Source organism: Epinephelus fuscoguttatus, linkage group LG23 (assembly GCF_011397635.1).
Source record: "Epinephelus fuscoguttatus linkage group LG23, E.fuscoguttatus.final_Chr_v1".
Lineage (NCBI taxonomy): Eukaryota > Metazoa > Chordata > Actinopteri > Perciformes > Serranidae > Epinephelus > Epinephelus fuscoguttatus.
In genome coordinates this window covers 14276773-14292982 of record NC_064774.1, presented here as the reverse complement: position 1 = coordinate 14292982, position 16210 = coordinate 14276773, and the positions used below count along the sequence as shown (strand labels likewise).

The following is a 16210-nucleotide window of genomic DNA, read 5'->3' as shown; positions in this document are numbered from 1 at the left end:
GTCAACTCCTGTGTGGTGGATTTATCTGGCAAAACCAAAACTGCTAAAATCCTCTTCCTTATATGAGCCTGGTATATAAAAACATGAATAATACTATTATCCAGTCCCTCCAGAAAATCGCAATCTTGCGATCGCAATAATTAACACAAATTCAACAAAAGTCTGCAATATTTGCGGGGCTTGCAATTTTTTTTTGCGCTAATGGCATTGCAGTATGGAGAAATGCTCTGTACTGACATAAGAATTTGCACTGTTTAAATGCAGACAATATGTGTTGAATATATTAAAATGTTATGTTTACAGAAGATGTAGCTTACATGTTGTTTTATAGTCACATTGTCTGGTTTGAGAGCTACAATATTCACTCAGGATTTTTGTCCATGTTTTGAAACTAATTAAATAAAACTAAAGAAGGTAAGGCAAGGCAAGGCAATTTTAGTATTTATATAGCACCATTCATACACAAGGCAATTCAATGTGCTTTACAAGAGAAATACGTTAAAATAAAACATTAAAGGAACAATAGATCATTAAAAACAAAAGCTAAAAGCAAGAAAAACAGTGCAGAAAATGCATTTAAAAAGCAAACATAAAGCAAAAGCAACAGCAGACAAATATAAAAACAATAGCTACAGATTATCCTAACAGTAAGTTACATATCTAGTTCACTGGTAAGCTGCAGTAAATAGTAATGTTTTAAGCCCTGATTTAAATGAGTTGACAGTTTCAGCCGACCTCAGATATTCTGGAAGTTTGTTCCACAGGCGGGGAGCATAGAAACTAAAGGCTGCTTCACCTTGTTTGGTTTTGATCCTGGGAACACTGAGTAAACCTGTTCCAGATGATCTGAGGGGTCTGGATGCTTCATAACGTACAAGTATATCAGAGATGTATTTAGGCCCGAGACCATTTAGTGCTTTATAGACAAGTAACAAGATTTTAAAATCTATCCTTTGACACACAGGAAGCTAGTGCAGTGATTTAAGCACTGGTGTGATGTGCTCCACTCTCTTGGTGTTGGTGAGGACTCTGGCAGCAGCGTTCTGGACGAGCTGCAGTTGTCTGATTGATCTTTTACTCAGGCCTGTGAAGACACCGTTACAATAGTCCAGAAGAGAACTATAAAAAACATCTGCAGCTATTTTTGTAATATTCAGTATGACTACTATTTTTTTTTTTAAATCACCTTTTCATTAGCCGCAATTTTTGTCATTTGCAGGAATTTCCCGCAAAAAAAAAATCACATAAAAATGCTGCAATTTTTATCACAGTTTTTGACAAAATTGGCCACAAATTCAAGGGTTCAAGTTTTTTTTTTGCCGCGAGATCCTGGAGGGACTGATTATCCCTACATTACTGTAACTGACCATAGTTTCTGCCCAACAGGATAAACCAGGGAAATGCCCCTAAACACTCAGCATGAACTAGCTATGTCACAGGGTGTGCCTATTTGCAAATACAGAGTGAGAAGGAAGTTTAAAAAAAAAAGAGATAAATGAAAGTGAAAGTATACACAGGTACTTAAGACAACACAGCTCACTCATGAGGCATGTTGGCATACTGAGAAGCGCTGCACTTATTTAAAGTTTTGAAGGACTGTAGGTAAAAATGGACGAATACCTGCATCCACTGTTCTTCGAGGCAAGAGATCTGACAGACAGAGAGAAGGAGAAAATCAGGAGGCACTTCCAAAAGAGACGAGACTCTGGGGGAGGGGATTGCGGGACAGTTGAAAAGGCTAGAGGCAACATCTACAAAATATGTTTCAAGGAAAAAGAAGGTGAGTTCAGATAACTTGATGGTAGAATATACTTTGTAGTTTTTAGTTTAAATGTGAGGTTTTCCTGGGAACTTGGATGATGTTGTTTTCTTACAGACCAGGAAAGAGTTTTGCAGAGGAAGTTTCACAACCTCTCCCTTCCTTGCGGGGAACTACATCTGACAGTGAGCCGAACCGAATCGTCACAGACCACTGATCAGCCGTCCACAAGTCAATCACAGGTGAGTGAACGCTGCCACAGAGACTTTTTTTCAATGCTTTCATGATTACAGTAAACACTACGTCACAAACCTCTGCGCCAAGTGATGTGGTTGGACCAGTTTAGGGGGATTTCTGAGCACATTCAACATCTGATAATAACAGTGCTCATGATCCTGATACAGTTTTTACATCTTTTTGTAATCCACTGATTACAGGATGTTACTAATACACTAAGATTACTATAAATTATTTTTTGTTTTTCTTCTTCAGACATTCACAAAAGCAAACACAAAAGGCCTTGAGAAGATTTTCAAACTGGACATTTTCCTGCTGTATTTCCTGAGAGACAACCCTAAAGCAAATAAAGTCTTACAGAAACAGCTCTCTTCTATCGGCTGCGTGTTTGAGTTAGATTTTGACGAGGAGGAGGCAGTGGTTAGGGGGGATATTGAGAAGGGGCCTGGGGGAGCTTTCGGCGCTGCAGAGAAATGGGAAATGCAGGTGGATCGCGTCTTCATTGGTCTCACTGAGAGCTACATCTGCTATCATGTGGTCGAGCCAAAAAAAGTCAAAAAATTACTGCAGGACCTCTACGCTGCCAGTGACGATATCAAAGTGTACACAGAGGGCGGTTACGCCGTGGTTGTGGGAGAAGCTGAGGCCGTGAAAGAGAGGATTGCCATCCTCGAAAAGAGCATGCCAATACAGAAGGAAATACCAATTGTGGAGAAGCAGTTCAAACTGGTAGAGGATGAGTTTAGTCGAGAAATGCATACACATTACCCAGAAGTCAGAGTCTCCATAGGCAGCGCCATGATCATCTTGGAGGGCCCTGATGAGGATGTGAAGGCGGGAGCTACGAAACTGGATGAGCTGATCAAAAAGGTGAAAGAAAAGAGAGTTAAGCTCAGCACAGCTTTAATAAGCTTTTTAACATCCAGTGGTGCCATCACAAAGTACCAGGCTCGCTTCCAGCAGATCTTCAGAAATCCTGTTCTCCTAGAGCTGGGGTCAGACCTCGTCCTGTCCAGTTTGTCCTCTGACGCCCTGAATGAGGCCGAGGCAGCAGTGCAGAAAGACCTTACTCTGGCCAATGTGCCGCTGCAGGGAGCTGCAGCTGTACCGCCAGATCTGGACAGAGTGAAGGAAATCCTCAACAGGGCCAAGGATGCAGCAAACTGTCGAGAGCTCAGAGTGGAAGTCAGCTTCATCCCGGGACTCAGTGGAACCACAGGCAGCAAAGTACGACTGGTGGGCTACAGTGAAAATGTCAACAAGCTCAAAGAGGTTCTGCACGACTTCCAGATGAATCAAGTCGCCACACAGGAAGTACTGAACCTTCCGCGTCCTGAACTGCTTGACTGTTTTGATAAAATCACAGACCTGATTGGCATGAAGAACACGACGGTGACCTTGAAAGCTTCGCACTTTCCATACCCTTGTGTGCTTGTGTCCGGTCCCCGGCATCAGGTCAAGGAGGCCCAGGATGCACTGCGCTCAGCTCTAGCTAGTTTAATGTCAGACACTCTGATCCTAGATGGTCCAGGGGCTCAGCGGTACTTCCAAGCAGAGGGTAGAATGCACAAGGAGCTGGTAGAGAGCTCCTGCCAGGTTATTATCAGGGAACAGCAAAGTGTGTACTCCGCAGTTGTCAACAGTAAACCACGAACCACCAGCAACCCGGTCTTCAGCAACTCCGCACCCCGACCCACCCCCCCACCAAGAGTGCGCAGCAAAACTGCAGGGAGCATGCCGATCAACAAGACATGTCTGGAGATGAGGATTGGAAGTTTGGTGGATGAGCAGGTTTGAAAATTTCTGTTCTCCTTCACATAAAGTAAAACAGCTGCAGTACAGCCACTCACATTGATATTATTTCCCACTACTTCCACAGGTGAACGTGTTGGTGGTCCCCATGCTCAACAAGAAGCTGGCCTCTACTAAAATTGGTAAATGCTTGATGAGTAAAGCCGGGAAAGCAATCAATTCAAAGTTTAAGTCGGTGGCAGCGAAGTGTACCGTCGTTCCGGGTGATGTTCTGCTGGTTGATGCGCCTCCATCTCTGGGCTGCTCCAAGCTCTTCTTCATCGAGTGTGTGCCATGGGATGGAGTCCTGGGACAGAGTGTGAAGGTAAAGTGAAATACTTGATGGATTCAGAAGCGTGGGAGAGAAAACACTATGGGTGAGGGCAGAGAATGAGCTCAAGGTAGAGTCCTGCATGGGGCTGATTTTAAAGACCTCAGTCCTGAACCGAAAACGTGACATGCCAATACTGCACCCGGCCAGCCACTCGCAAATATGACCTGTTAGTTCAACAACCTGACCTGACCCACCAACAATAGATGCATGACTCAACTCGAAACCGCAGATCCTTTAATACCCATGCGCCATTTCAAAAAATTTGGTCAGGCAGCACATTTAAGGAGATCATTTTGAGACTTTTTTTTTTTCTAAGAAAGTTAAGTTAAACACAACTACTTTGCTCTATGCCTGTTTTGGCAATTACCCATCACAACAAAATCAGGTACTTTCAAGAAATAGACAAGCCAAAAAAAAAAGAAAAAAAACATTAAAAAATAATTTTCAAAAACACATCAAGATTCAAGTCAACTTCCATTGGACTTCGCATCAAGACAGCCATCTCTATTATCTGAGGGAATATTTTACGTCACTTTTATTACTGTCTTAAAGTCACACCTTGACCAATTAGATCCCAAAGCAAGAGAAAATAAATAAATGAATTAATTAATTGAATGTGGAATATTATTTATGGAGCAGTGGAAATAGAAAAAAAAAATTTACACTTTTACTTGTAATTTTTTACAAACATAGGAAAACATAATAAAATGTTCTTCCTTTCCCACTGGCCTTATTTCACAGGCATCAGTTGGTAGCACCCAACAAAATTATGTACAGTACAAGCAGAATTCAAATTATGCACGTGACTCAAATTTATAAGTCAGTCCACCTTGACCACATATTTGACGACTTTATCATGGTGTACTCTGAGGGACTAATTTTGGGACATTTCATACATGTCAAACTAAGATAGTATTAGGGGTGCACAATGGATGGCAACAAATGGCAACACATTTTTGGACTTCAAAGCAACACAACTTAAAGTTTTGCATTTAAACTTCAGGACTCTTGGTGACTGCAATTAAGGATTTAAATATACAACTATTTCTTAATGCTGAATCTTTGAAACGTCAGCGGTTTGATCCAAACAGAACGACTATGACATTCATGATCTTCAGACAGGGATATGCTTGAGACAATCAAGTTCATACAAAGTGTCACCCTACAGTGTCTAAAGGCAAAAGTTTGAAGTTTCTCCTCAGTCTTTTTTTCATATGACTTCAGTGAGAATTTTCTCTTTTACTGTAAGTTTATCTTTACAAAATTCCAATCTGCTCTATATTAACTTCACACATTTTAGAGAGCTATGTTAAATGCAGCGGTAACATTTAACACTTCATAAAATGTGTGATTTTTTGTTTCGCAGGCGCTCAGTAACGGGCTCAGGAGGTGTTTGGACCTGTGTGTACAGAATGGCTTGAGCTCGGTGGCCTTTCCAGTTATTGGACCAGGAATCGTTTTAAAGTACCCACTGGGAGAAGCCATTCAAGTGCTGACTGAGAGCATTCGCCAGTTTGGATTGTCAGAATCCTCTGGGTCCCTCACCACCATCCACATCGTCATTCAATCAGGTTATCCTGACTCTGAGCAGGTGACTGTCACCACTTGTAACTGAAACTGGTTTGTCATATGTGTGCCTGCATGATATAAAGATAAGGAAGTGTTTAATGCTGCTGCTTTTATTTACAGTGCTACCATGACACCTACAGGCATCTCAGCTCAAATATGACCCAGGGAGGCCAAGGTAAACTGCTTACACTACCACTATTAATTACAAACACAGCCATTAATGTGCAACACTTAAAACATGTTTTTAAGTATTCACTCATGCAGTTCAATTTAATAAATTTCATTTTCAGCTATCATATTAAAGATCAGACAAAAATGAAACATGTCGTGGTGCTTTTCCTCTCAGCAATCTTCAGATCCCTCACCAGTGACCTTGACAACATCACAATGACAGTGGGAGGCGGGGTGAAACTGCAGGTGGTGTTTGGTGACATCACTAACGAGACTACAGACGTTGTGGTGAACAGTACCGACTTCACAAATTATGGGATTGGTGAGTGAGCGCTGAGGATGCTTCAAAAAGGCAGGACCCTAATGACTTTGGTGACTTATCATCTAGTGTCACCAGCAGGGCGAAGTTTCACTTATTCATTAAAATATTTCAACATCTACGCGATAGTAGGGGTGGGCGATATGGGCCTAAAATATGATGCTATTTCAGGGTATTTTTGCGATAACGATATTCTTGACAATATGACAAATTAGAAAAAAAAACATGTATTATTAAGAGTGTAGAACTGCAACAAAATAAGTGATATGGTTTTACAGTTTGCCTTCACATATTCAGTAAAACTTAAAATGTTCTCTCATTTCGTTAGTCTGTCAACAACAACAACAGTAACTCAGATCTATCACAAATTACACATTTAAAGAGCTACAAATACAAAAAAAATGTCCCCTGGGATCTATATATATAAATCAATAGGTGATTTCCTTCTTTTTGTAAAATCCTAAATGATTGAGTTATTTTTTCCCCACCTGGACCTTTATGCTCTGCCATTCATCCTCTAATTATCATGCTGTAGCCTGTGACAGGCTGTTATGATACCACAACTATCGCACATTCACATATGTAGTGTTTTTAAAACTGCGAGCATCATGTAGGTTTACATTACCAAAGGTTTATGCCAAAACCACTTTAAGACGAGAGAGGAGAGAGGAGAGGGAGAGACGCTGTGCTGCTGCCAGAGGAGCCGCTGAATGAGTTCCCTCTGAACTGTTATTCTGTATAAGAGTCTGAGAAGTCCGGGGCTGTTCATAAAACATTCAGGACGCCACAGTTTATCTCACACTACTGAAGCTGCTCCTCTTTCTGGATCCACTGCAGAGTCGGTAATAATTTCGCTTTCAGCCACGCTTGTTGTTGCCATAGGTAACAGTATGACATCATATGTCAGCAGGCCGAAATATGACCAGTATCATGGTATGAGTTGTTCATATGATTTAAAAAAATATATATAACGGTGTTATAGTGAATGCGGTGATATGGCACAGCCCTACCCGATGGCTATGGTTCCCACATGATGCAGACTTCTACTTGTCGTGGTTGAGCTAGTTTGGAATATTGTTATGCCAATATGACATTTCTTGTCCCTGTGTTGTGTGAGGTACATTGTTTTAGTTTCTGTCTGCTTATTTTTCCTGATTTTGCGATAATGGACTGATGCTGTTTGTCTGTGTATATTGTATGTAATCACCACTTGTTTACACTACACACCAGCTTCTAAAGCCTAATATTTATAAAATTGAATTTAAGACATTGTGAGACTTTAAAAGGACTTTTAGACACCGTGGTTAGCACTCACATCGGATGACACATTGCACACATTGACCTACAGGAATACTGAAGTCCTTAGTGGCAGCTAAAAGTCCATTTTAGGAAATATGAAGCTCACCTGTTACAGAAGAACAGTCACATCCTCAGTAACTTAGATGTCATGGAGCTGACAGCCAGCACAGCCAGGTAACGTTAGCTTGTCCTCCTCAGGTGTGTCTTTACTCTTCAACATAAAGCACGATAAACTCTGACAGTCATGTCAAAGAGAGTCACAAAAACAGACTGAATATGTCCAGGAAAGCATCCTGATACCGCCTTAATAACACAGCTGCGTCACCAACGCTTCCGTTTGTTTTTCATCCAGTCTTTGACAGACAAAGTTTATCAGATTATTATGGTCTCTTACTCCTCAAAGTTATGACTTTTTTTTTCCATTACAACGAAATTCAACCGTTAATCGTTTTAGCGAAACAACAAACGATATTATAACATACCAAAATGCGTATTAACTTATTTTTAAACGGCTAATGTGGCTAAAACGGAGCTAGCAGCTACATCTTCGGCTTTGGCTAACCGTTGGCTGGTCAACCAAACTTGGCTAGCAGCAGAACTATCCCTCTGACGTATGAGCTTTCAGCAACCAATCAGAGGACGGGGTCAACCGGGGTCGATTTTATATTAAATTAAAATAAATCAATTATTCACATTTAAATACTCTTGTTGTATTCGCTTTCATACAAAGGTTTGATTTAAAAAAAAAAAAAATCAAAAAAATAAATAAATCAGAAGGGTGCTAGGCCGGGCGTTTTTTGGGGGGAGCTGGAGCGCCCCCTGCCGCCGCACCTGCTTTGGTTACAATTACATTTTCATTAGCCTCTGCTTTACTGTCACGGATGTATAAAGACAACTTTACTCTGCGTTTATTGCTAAGTAGTAAAGCCGGCTAACATGCTAGCTATGTTAGCCAGCTAAGATGAAACTAAGATTGTAAGCATGGTCAAAATACAACCTCGCAGATACGTCGTATTTAAGAACTGTATTTTACAAAGTAGCAATCTCACAGTGTAAAAATTGTTAGTAACAAAATATAATAAAAAATACCAAAAATTAAAGTACTCATGCAGAATGGCAAATTGCAGAATCATATATAGCATATTACATTAATGCATAATAACAACATTTAATAATATTCAATGCATTATTGTGTACACCACTTTAATGTTGGATCTACACACTAAGAAATTACTTGTGGGGTTTGTGGATAAAGCTTAAAATTAAAAAAAGAAAATGTAATCAGTTGACAACTTATTTTAAGAAGCTGGTCAAAATCAAGTTTTTAGACATTTTGAGTAGGATAAAATTAAAATAAATATGTTCGAATATGTTAAATAAAATAATATGACCTATAAATATCACCTCAACTTTTGGATAAATGTTAAGTTGGTCCAACTTAATTAAATTTTTCGAGGTCAAAGCAAATCATGTTGGTCATAATAATAATATAATTGAGTTTGTGGGATTATAGGACTCAAATTGTTACCTTGATTTTTTTCAAGTTGAACCAATGGGTTATTATGTAGAGTATGGGAAAGGTGGAGCTAGTGATAAGTACTTTTCTGTATATACTGCTGTGTATCTTAATCAAAAAATCACATCAAAATGTATTAGTTGACTCCTGTTTTGTATGAAAAATCTGAATATGCAAATAATCTATGTGGTGGAGTAAAAAGTACAATATCTTCCCAAAAGTCATAGTCAAGTTAAAGTACAAAGAAGTATAAAATGGAAAAACTCATCTCAAGTACACTGTAAAAATTGTACTTCAGTAGGCCTACAGTGTTTGAGTAAATGTACTCAGTTACTTTCAGATACTGATGGATGAAGACTCTTGGTTTTGTTCTATTATAAATGTAATCTTTGTTTCACAGACGGTGTGTGCAAAGACATCTTAACTGTAGCTGGACCAGAGGTGGAAGCTGAACTTAAAGCAGGTGAGAAGAAAAGAGGACCAGCTAGACATTTTAGAGCAACACACACACCGACAGCTTCTTACTCATCTTGTCCTTTTTGTGTCGTGTGTAGCACAACCTAACGATGGAGACGTTGTTGTAACTCAACCTGGATCTTTCCCCTGTGCGGCCATTTTTCATGTCTGTGGGAAAAAGGATCCAGTCCTCACTGAACAACTGGTGTGTCGCATCATTAAACGCTGTGAATTGTATAAGTATGAGTCTGTCGCCATTCCTGCTATTAATGCTGGTAGGTATTTTGTGGGACATCCTTGATGTTTAAAAACACACACACACACACACACACACACACACACACACACACACACACACACACACACACACACAACTTAATGTCAGTTTTGTAAGTTCAAGTCAGTGTTGGTTTTAACTCTGCCAGTAAAACATTTGAATTGTTTAAGCATGTGGATGGATCATTGGACGGGCCTACCAGGAACAAATAAACCTTTAAAAAGACACAAAATGACACCAAGAAGACAAAAATATACATCAAGGGACACAAAATGACAACAAACACACGCAAAGGAACTACAAAGAGACACAAAATGACTACAATGAGAAACAAAACGTCCAAAAGACACAAATACACCTTTAGGAGATACAAATTGACCTTTAAAGACACAAAATGAAAACAAAGATGCAAAGAAACTACAAAGACACAGAATGACTACAAAGAGAAAAAGAAATACATCAAAGATACATTAAAAGACAACAAAGACATGCTGAGAAACTACAGAAACATACAATGACCAAAAAAGATACAAATATACATCAAAAAGACACAAAATGGTAACAAAACCATGCAAAGAAACTCCAAAGAGACACAAATTGACCTTTAAAGAGACACAAAATAACAACAAAGAGAAACAAAACAACTCCAAAGAGAAAAAAAAATACAACGGGACATAAAATGACCAAAGACAGACACAAATATTCACAAAGAGACACAAAATAACAAAGAGAAACAAAACAACTACAAAGAGACACAAAATGACTACAAAGAGACACAAAACCAGAAACAAAGTGTCCAAAAAAGACACAAATATACCCCTAAGAGACACAAACTGACCTTTAAAGACACAAAATGACAACAAAGACAGTAAGGAACTACAAAGAGAAAAAAAAAATACATCAATGGGACATAAAGTGACCAAAAACAGATACAAATATTCACAAAGAGACACAAAGTGTCCAAAAAAGACACAAATATACCCCTAAGAGACACAAATTGACCTATAAAAAGAGACACAAAATAACAATAAAAAGAAACAAAACAACTACAAAGAGACACAAAATGACGACAGAGACACAAAACGACCACAGAGAGAAACAAAGTGTTCAAAAAGACACAAATATACCCCTAAGAGACACAAACTGATCTTTAAAGAGATACAAAATAGCAACAAAGAGAAACAAAACAACTACAAAGAGACACAAAATGACGACAAAGAGACACAAAATGACCACAGAGAGAAACAAAGTGTTCAAAAAAGACACAAATATACCCCTAAGAGACACAAACTGACCTTTGAAGGCACAAAACAACAAAGACACTAAGGAACTACAAAGAGACACAAAATGACTACAAAGAGACCCAAATATACATTGAAGAGACACAAAATGACCCCCAAAAAATACAAATTTTTGTCAGAGAGGCACAAAATGATCAAATAGACACAAAATATCTTTAAAGAGACACAAAATTAAATAGATGAAAATAAACTACAAAGAGAAACAAAATGAACAAAAAAGGTACAAATATACCCTTAGGAGACACAAAATGGGCTCAAAAAGACACAGAAAGAGTACAAAGAAACACAAGATTACCACAAAAAGACACAAAACAACAACAAAACAAGGTAAACCAGCTCAAAGTCTGTGTGTCTTGCTCTCATGTAGAGGAGGTGGTGTGGCCTTCTGCATGTTTGTGCCCAGGGGACCAGTGTCTCATTGTACGTCCATGTTTGTGCAGGAATCGGTAGGTTGGAGCCCGGTGTCGTGGCAGATGCCATCCTCCGCGGGGTCGAGACTGCTACATCGTCCACTCCTCTTAACTATCTCACCGACATCCGCCTCGTCCTGTTCAAGACCAATGTCTTCTTGGCCTTCAAAGAGGAGGCGATGCAGAGGTTTTCCACTGCAGTGATCCACAGAGGTGATTCACAAGCAGCCTTCTTCTCTCATAGCTGCTCAGAGATCCGTCTCTTTTCATCAGAATTATTTCCACAGATATTGTCAGTGAGTGTTTCCTTTGACCTTCCCTGCAGTGCCAGCACCTCAGTTACCTCTTGTACAACAACAGCCGCCACCTTCGTCAGTGAGCACAGACTTAAGCCTCTTCTGTACCAACTCCTCAAGCCAGCAGTCCGTCTTTCTGTTTCTGGGTCTCTCCAGACAGGATGTAGACGAGGCCAAGGCCAAGCTGGAGGAACTGTACCAGGGTCAGTGCTCCACTCTAACCTTCACAAAAGAGGAGCTGGCAGGTCTCACCCAGGACGACATGAAGGATCTGAAGCAGCTGGTCGAGACAGAGGGTCTGTACGTGCAGAAGGACCAGTCAGGCCAGGGCGCCTTAACAGTGAGCGGGCTCAAAGACGGGGCCAACAAGGTGATGCAGCTGATCAACGCCTCCCTGCAGGGCTGCCTCAGAAGAGAAAAGAGAGCAAGGGAGGAGGAGGAGCTGTATGCCCGTGTGGCCTGGTGCATCCTGGGACACAGCGGCAACTGGGAAAGGGTCCCCAAGACAGCCAATTACAGCCTGGAGAATAAGGAAGTAGCGGGAGGGATATTGGACGCACAGAGCATCCAGTGGTTCGTGGACCTGCCGAGGATGGAGGCCAAGAGAATGTTGAGTGGACAGACGGTGAAGCTGAAGCGACTTCAGCATCTGCCAGGTGAGAAGATCGTTTTATTTTATGTTACAAAAAGAGACAGATGGATACTGGAGAGTAAGACCAATCACAGTATTGATACTTGAGGATGATAAAGATCAAAATGATCATCATACGCACCATTATCAGAGTGCTCTCCACTGAGCAGTGGTAGAAAGTGTAGTCTTTACAGTCCACTTGAGGCCCTCGCTGATGTGGTTTCCCAGGGATCTAAAACCAGGGACCTTCTCCATTTTGTCCTCTAACTCCTTCCAGACTTCACTCTGCCTCTGTACTGGGACAACATGGCCGCCGATGAAGTTTTGAAGCTGGTTCCACTGCAGCCGTCCTCCGCAGAGTACTGTGCAGTGAAGAGGGACTTCAAACGAACTGTCTCCAAGGCTGTGCTGAAGGTGGGCAACATTCACTGGACGAGACGTTTCAGTATCGGCAGACATTCAGGCTGATAGTTTAACAGCTTTCATCTACATGGACGGAACTTTTTCATGAGAGTGTGGCATGTACATTTAGTATTTTTTGCGTAATATCTGTGTTGGACTTGTTTTGTTTCTTGACAGATCGAGCGCGTGCAGAACATCCATCTGCGACGCGCCTACGAAGCCCAGAAGAAGCACATCTCTGACAGGAACAAAGAGCAGGGCGGAGCAGGTGAGAAGCATCTGTACCACGGGACCACCCAAGACAACTGTGACTCCATCATGAAGACGGGGTTCAACAGGCGCTTTTCTGGACAGAATGGTAAAGACCTTTAACACCAGTTCGCAGTCATAAGTAGTCATTGTTTCCCCAGCGTAGGATCAGACGGTGCTGCTTTTATTTCCGACACGTTCTTCTATTCATTCAGAACAAATCACATCTGTTGCCTCTGATTTAGAAAGCATCACGTCCTCCTGTATGAAGGGAAGAACCTGATTATTGGAGTTTAGAGGAGAAAATGTTTGTTAACCTATGAACCTATTAGTACATGATAGAGCGCAGGGTCGTAGCAACACTAAGAACCTGGGTTTTACATTGTACAAATAGTCCTGTCAGGTAGGGAAATACCAATTCAATTCAAATTCAGTTCAATTCAATTGAAAGCTACTATGCTTACATTTACTTCTGAGTAAAATTTCTCCTCTGAGACTGTCATTCCGAGATTGTCCTCACTGGAAAAAATCACAGTATTGACCATTAGTTTTAAGACTTAACATGACCGTGTTTATTTTTTCCTGACCAGCCATCGCCAAAGCTTTAGAGGACAAAATGCATCTTGTCTCCCAACAGCTTCTTAAACCATGAAAATGGTCTCTAACCAAGTAGTTGCTTAGACTCCAGATAAAACAGCATTTCGACTATCTAGATTCAGTCTTGTGACGTATTTCTGAGTGAAACAGGGCTGCGTTCAGCCATGACAAAATGAAGCAAGAGGTTTATTTAAACTAAGACAGTGGTGCACTCGCAAGAGCACAATTTGAATTTGCTCAGCGAGTCACTCTGGCAATCAGTAATGATGCTCATTACCTATGCCCATGAAACCGAGCTACACCAATCACATCAGTGTATCTGATACAGGCAGCCCAGAGGTGAGCTAAACAGATGACGACAGCGCTGCGACAACGAAGTCCAGAATCAGTCAGTAAACATTGCAAGATGGCTACGGATGAACTCCAGTTGTTTGAAACGGCTTTGGCCGCTACAGTGAACGAGTTAGACTTGGCTTTTTCTCTAAAAGAGGAACAGAAGACGGTGCTCGAGTCTTTCCTTTGCAAGAAGGACGTTTTTGCTGTTTTGCCAACCGGATACGGCAAGAGTCTAATCTACCAGTTAGCTCCGCTGGCAGCTAAGCTCTGGATACGTCACCCCGGGTATTGTTCTGATTGGTTGTAGTGTTATCCAATTGCGTGCAGTGATATTTTCAAATGCATGCTTGGTGCCGCCCCTCGAGTTGGGCCATTTTAATTACTCATAGCCAGACCCTAAATCTTTCTAGATTTGGGTCTGGATTTCCAGGCTAAGAAACCGCAGCAAAAGGGTGCACACTGTTGTCAGATTGAACCAAGCAGCAATCACCTGGGCTGGAAAATGAAGGCGGCACTAAAGCAGCAGGTCTTTAAATAGCTACTTGAGGCTGGCAATGGAAGCCAGTCACTCCCAATAGACCTCCATATTAACATGCATGACTTCACAGCAGAAACAAACATGTTTACAGCCTGGTACAAAAACAGTTTTGGTCTCTGTAGCTAATTTCAACATCCATTACAACTGTAAGTGAATTTTTATTTCATGTTTACATTTTATTAAGGTTTAGAGTTACGCATAATTAAGGTGGGCCGCTTTGAGTGACAGGCTGTCTGCCAATAGTGTCCTCTGGCTCTCAGTCAGAGAGAAGCGCTCGCTTCTGGCTCCAAATAACCAAGATGTCGACGGCTGTAATGCCAAACTTGAGGCTTCAAAACAGGAGTCAACAAACCAGTGGGTGACGTCACGGTGGCTACGTCCATTATTTTTACAGCCTATGGATTGAACATGCCCCAGTCGGTATATAGGGGAACACCCACAAACCGTCCTATCCTGTTAGACTGAGGGTGAAAACAAAGCTATGCTACCATGCTAAAGAGTTAACGTGTGGCTTTCTGCACGTCAAATAAACTTAAAAATCCAAAGTTAAAGTTTTTTAACCTGGACCCTATTGTGCCATGTTTTTGTGTCTGATAATGGGAACAACCTTTTTAGAATTGGTCCAGTATCGAGCGAGAGCAGTGGCCAGACTACGATGTAAACATGTTCGCACCTTTAACTGAAAGCGTTTGTTTTTGCCACTGACAGGCTCAGATTGTTATTAGTGTCTGACAAGATTACTGAAAGGATCCCTACAGAGATAGACCTTTAACCACCCCAAAATCTCTACCAACAAACTCACCAGACTCGATTTAAACAAACAGTGATTTATCATGGTAAAACACACGTAAGTTTCAGATGAGAAACACTCTTATGTGTAGCTTTTGTAACATATGGATCATTTTCATCATATAAGGTCTTGTTAATTTCCTCTCTCCTCTTATCCTCAGCAACTTCATTCGGTCATGGAACCTACTTTGCGGTGAACGCCAGCTACTCGGCCCTCCCCACCTACTCCAGACCAGCTGCCAATGGCTCCCAGTTAATGTTTGTGGTCCGAGTCCTGACCGGCGTCTACACTGTGGGCCACAGCGACATGAGGGTCCCTCCTCCTCGCAGCGACCTGGGACCTCACGACCGCTACGACAGTGTGGTGGACAGAATGAACCATCCCAACATGTATGTTGTGTTCCACGACAACCAGGCGTACCCGGACTACCTCATCACGTTCAAGTGACAATGAGGGGAACACTAAGTACTTAACACTGTGCAAGTTACTGTAGATAAGTGTATAAAGAATAAAGATCAACTTTAGATTCTTAGTTATATTTGGGGGGTTAATTTAAAGTTATAGTTAGACAGTATTAGACAGTATTTTTAAGAGTTAGTAAAATTAAGTTTTGATCATATATACATGTAAATGTTTAGTATTTAATGTTTATTAAGGATCTCAGGATTATTCTCCAGTTTACATCCAAAGTTTTCGGCACAAATTAAACTTGAGCTGCGTGGGTACCTGCGAAGCAACTCCTCCAGGAATTAACTTTACTGCTGCACTTTTGTTTTTTAGATTACAAGATGTACTGTAAGTGGCTTTTGATTTATTTGTCTTGTATCTTTACTGCCAATCTAAGCCATAATAAAAAGTGTCAAATCATTGATGCTGTCTCTGTTGCTCATGAAGTAAAGACACCACGATGACACCACACACACACATACACA

The 16210-nt window shown here is 40.9% G+C and overlaps 2 protein-coding genes across 2 annotated transcripts in view; one reads left to right on the top strand and one right to left on the bottom strand.

Moving 5' to 3' along the window:
• intu (inturned planar cell polarity protein) overlaps positions 1–8042 on the bottom strand; it is a 98940-nt gene extending 90898 nt beyond the window's left edge. Inside the window, exon 1 of the mRNA XM_049569507.1 lies at positions 7586–8042. The gene's annotated coding sequence lies outside the window, so the exon portion shown is untranslated. The remainder of the gene's footprint in view (positions 1–7585) is intronic.
• On the top strand, positions 1493–16145 carry LOC125884473 (protein mono-ADP-ribosyltransferase PARP14-like). Its single transcript, XM_049569504.1, has 14 exons — positions 1493–1780; positions 1877–2001; positions 2252–3787; positions 3876–4112; positions 5488–5712; positions 5811–5865; positions 6037–6183; positions 9396–9458; positions 9550–9726; positions 11470–11652; positions 11765–12391; positions 12644–12780; positions 12946–13126; positions 15439–16145. Exons 1-14 carry the CDS (start codon positions 1609–1611, stop codon positions 15723–15725), a joined length of 4152 nt encoding a protein of 1383 aa, XP_049425461.1. The 5' UTR covers positions 1493–1608; the 3' UTR covers positions 15726–16145.
• The last annotated feature ends 65 nt before the right edge of the window (positions 16146–16210 follow it).

Excerpts from the sequence above, each read along its gene's own strand:
- LOC125884473 (XM_049569504.1), top strand. The coding sequence starts at position 1,609 with ATGGACGAATACCTGCATCCACTGTTCTTCGAGGCAAGAGATCTGACA. Across the intron at positions 4,113-5,487 it reads TCCTGGGACAGAGTGTGAAG|GCGCTCAGTAACGGGCTCAG; the intron begins GTAAAGTGAAAT and ends TTTGTTTCGCAG. Across the intron at positions 5,713-5,810 it reads GTTATCCTGACTCTGAGCAG|TGCTACCATGACACCTACAG; the intron begins GTGACTGTCACC and ends TTTTATTTACAG.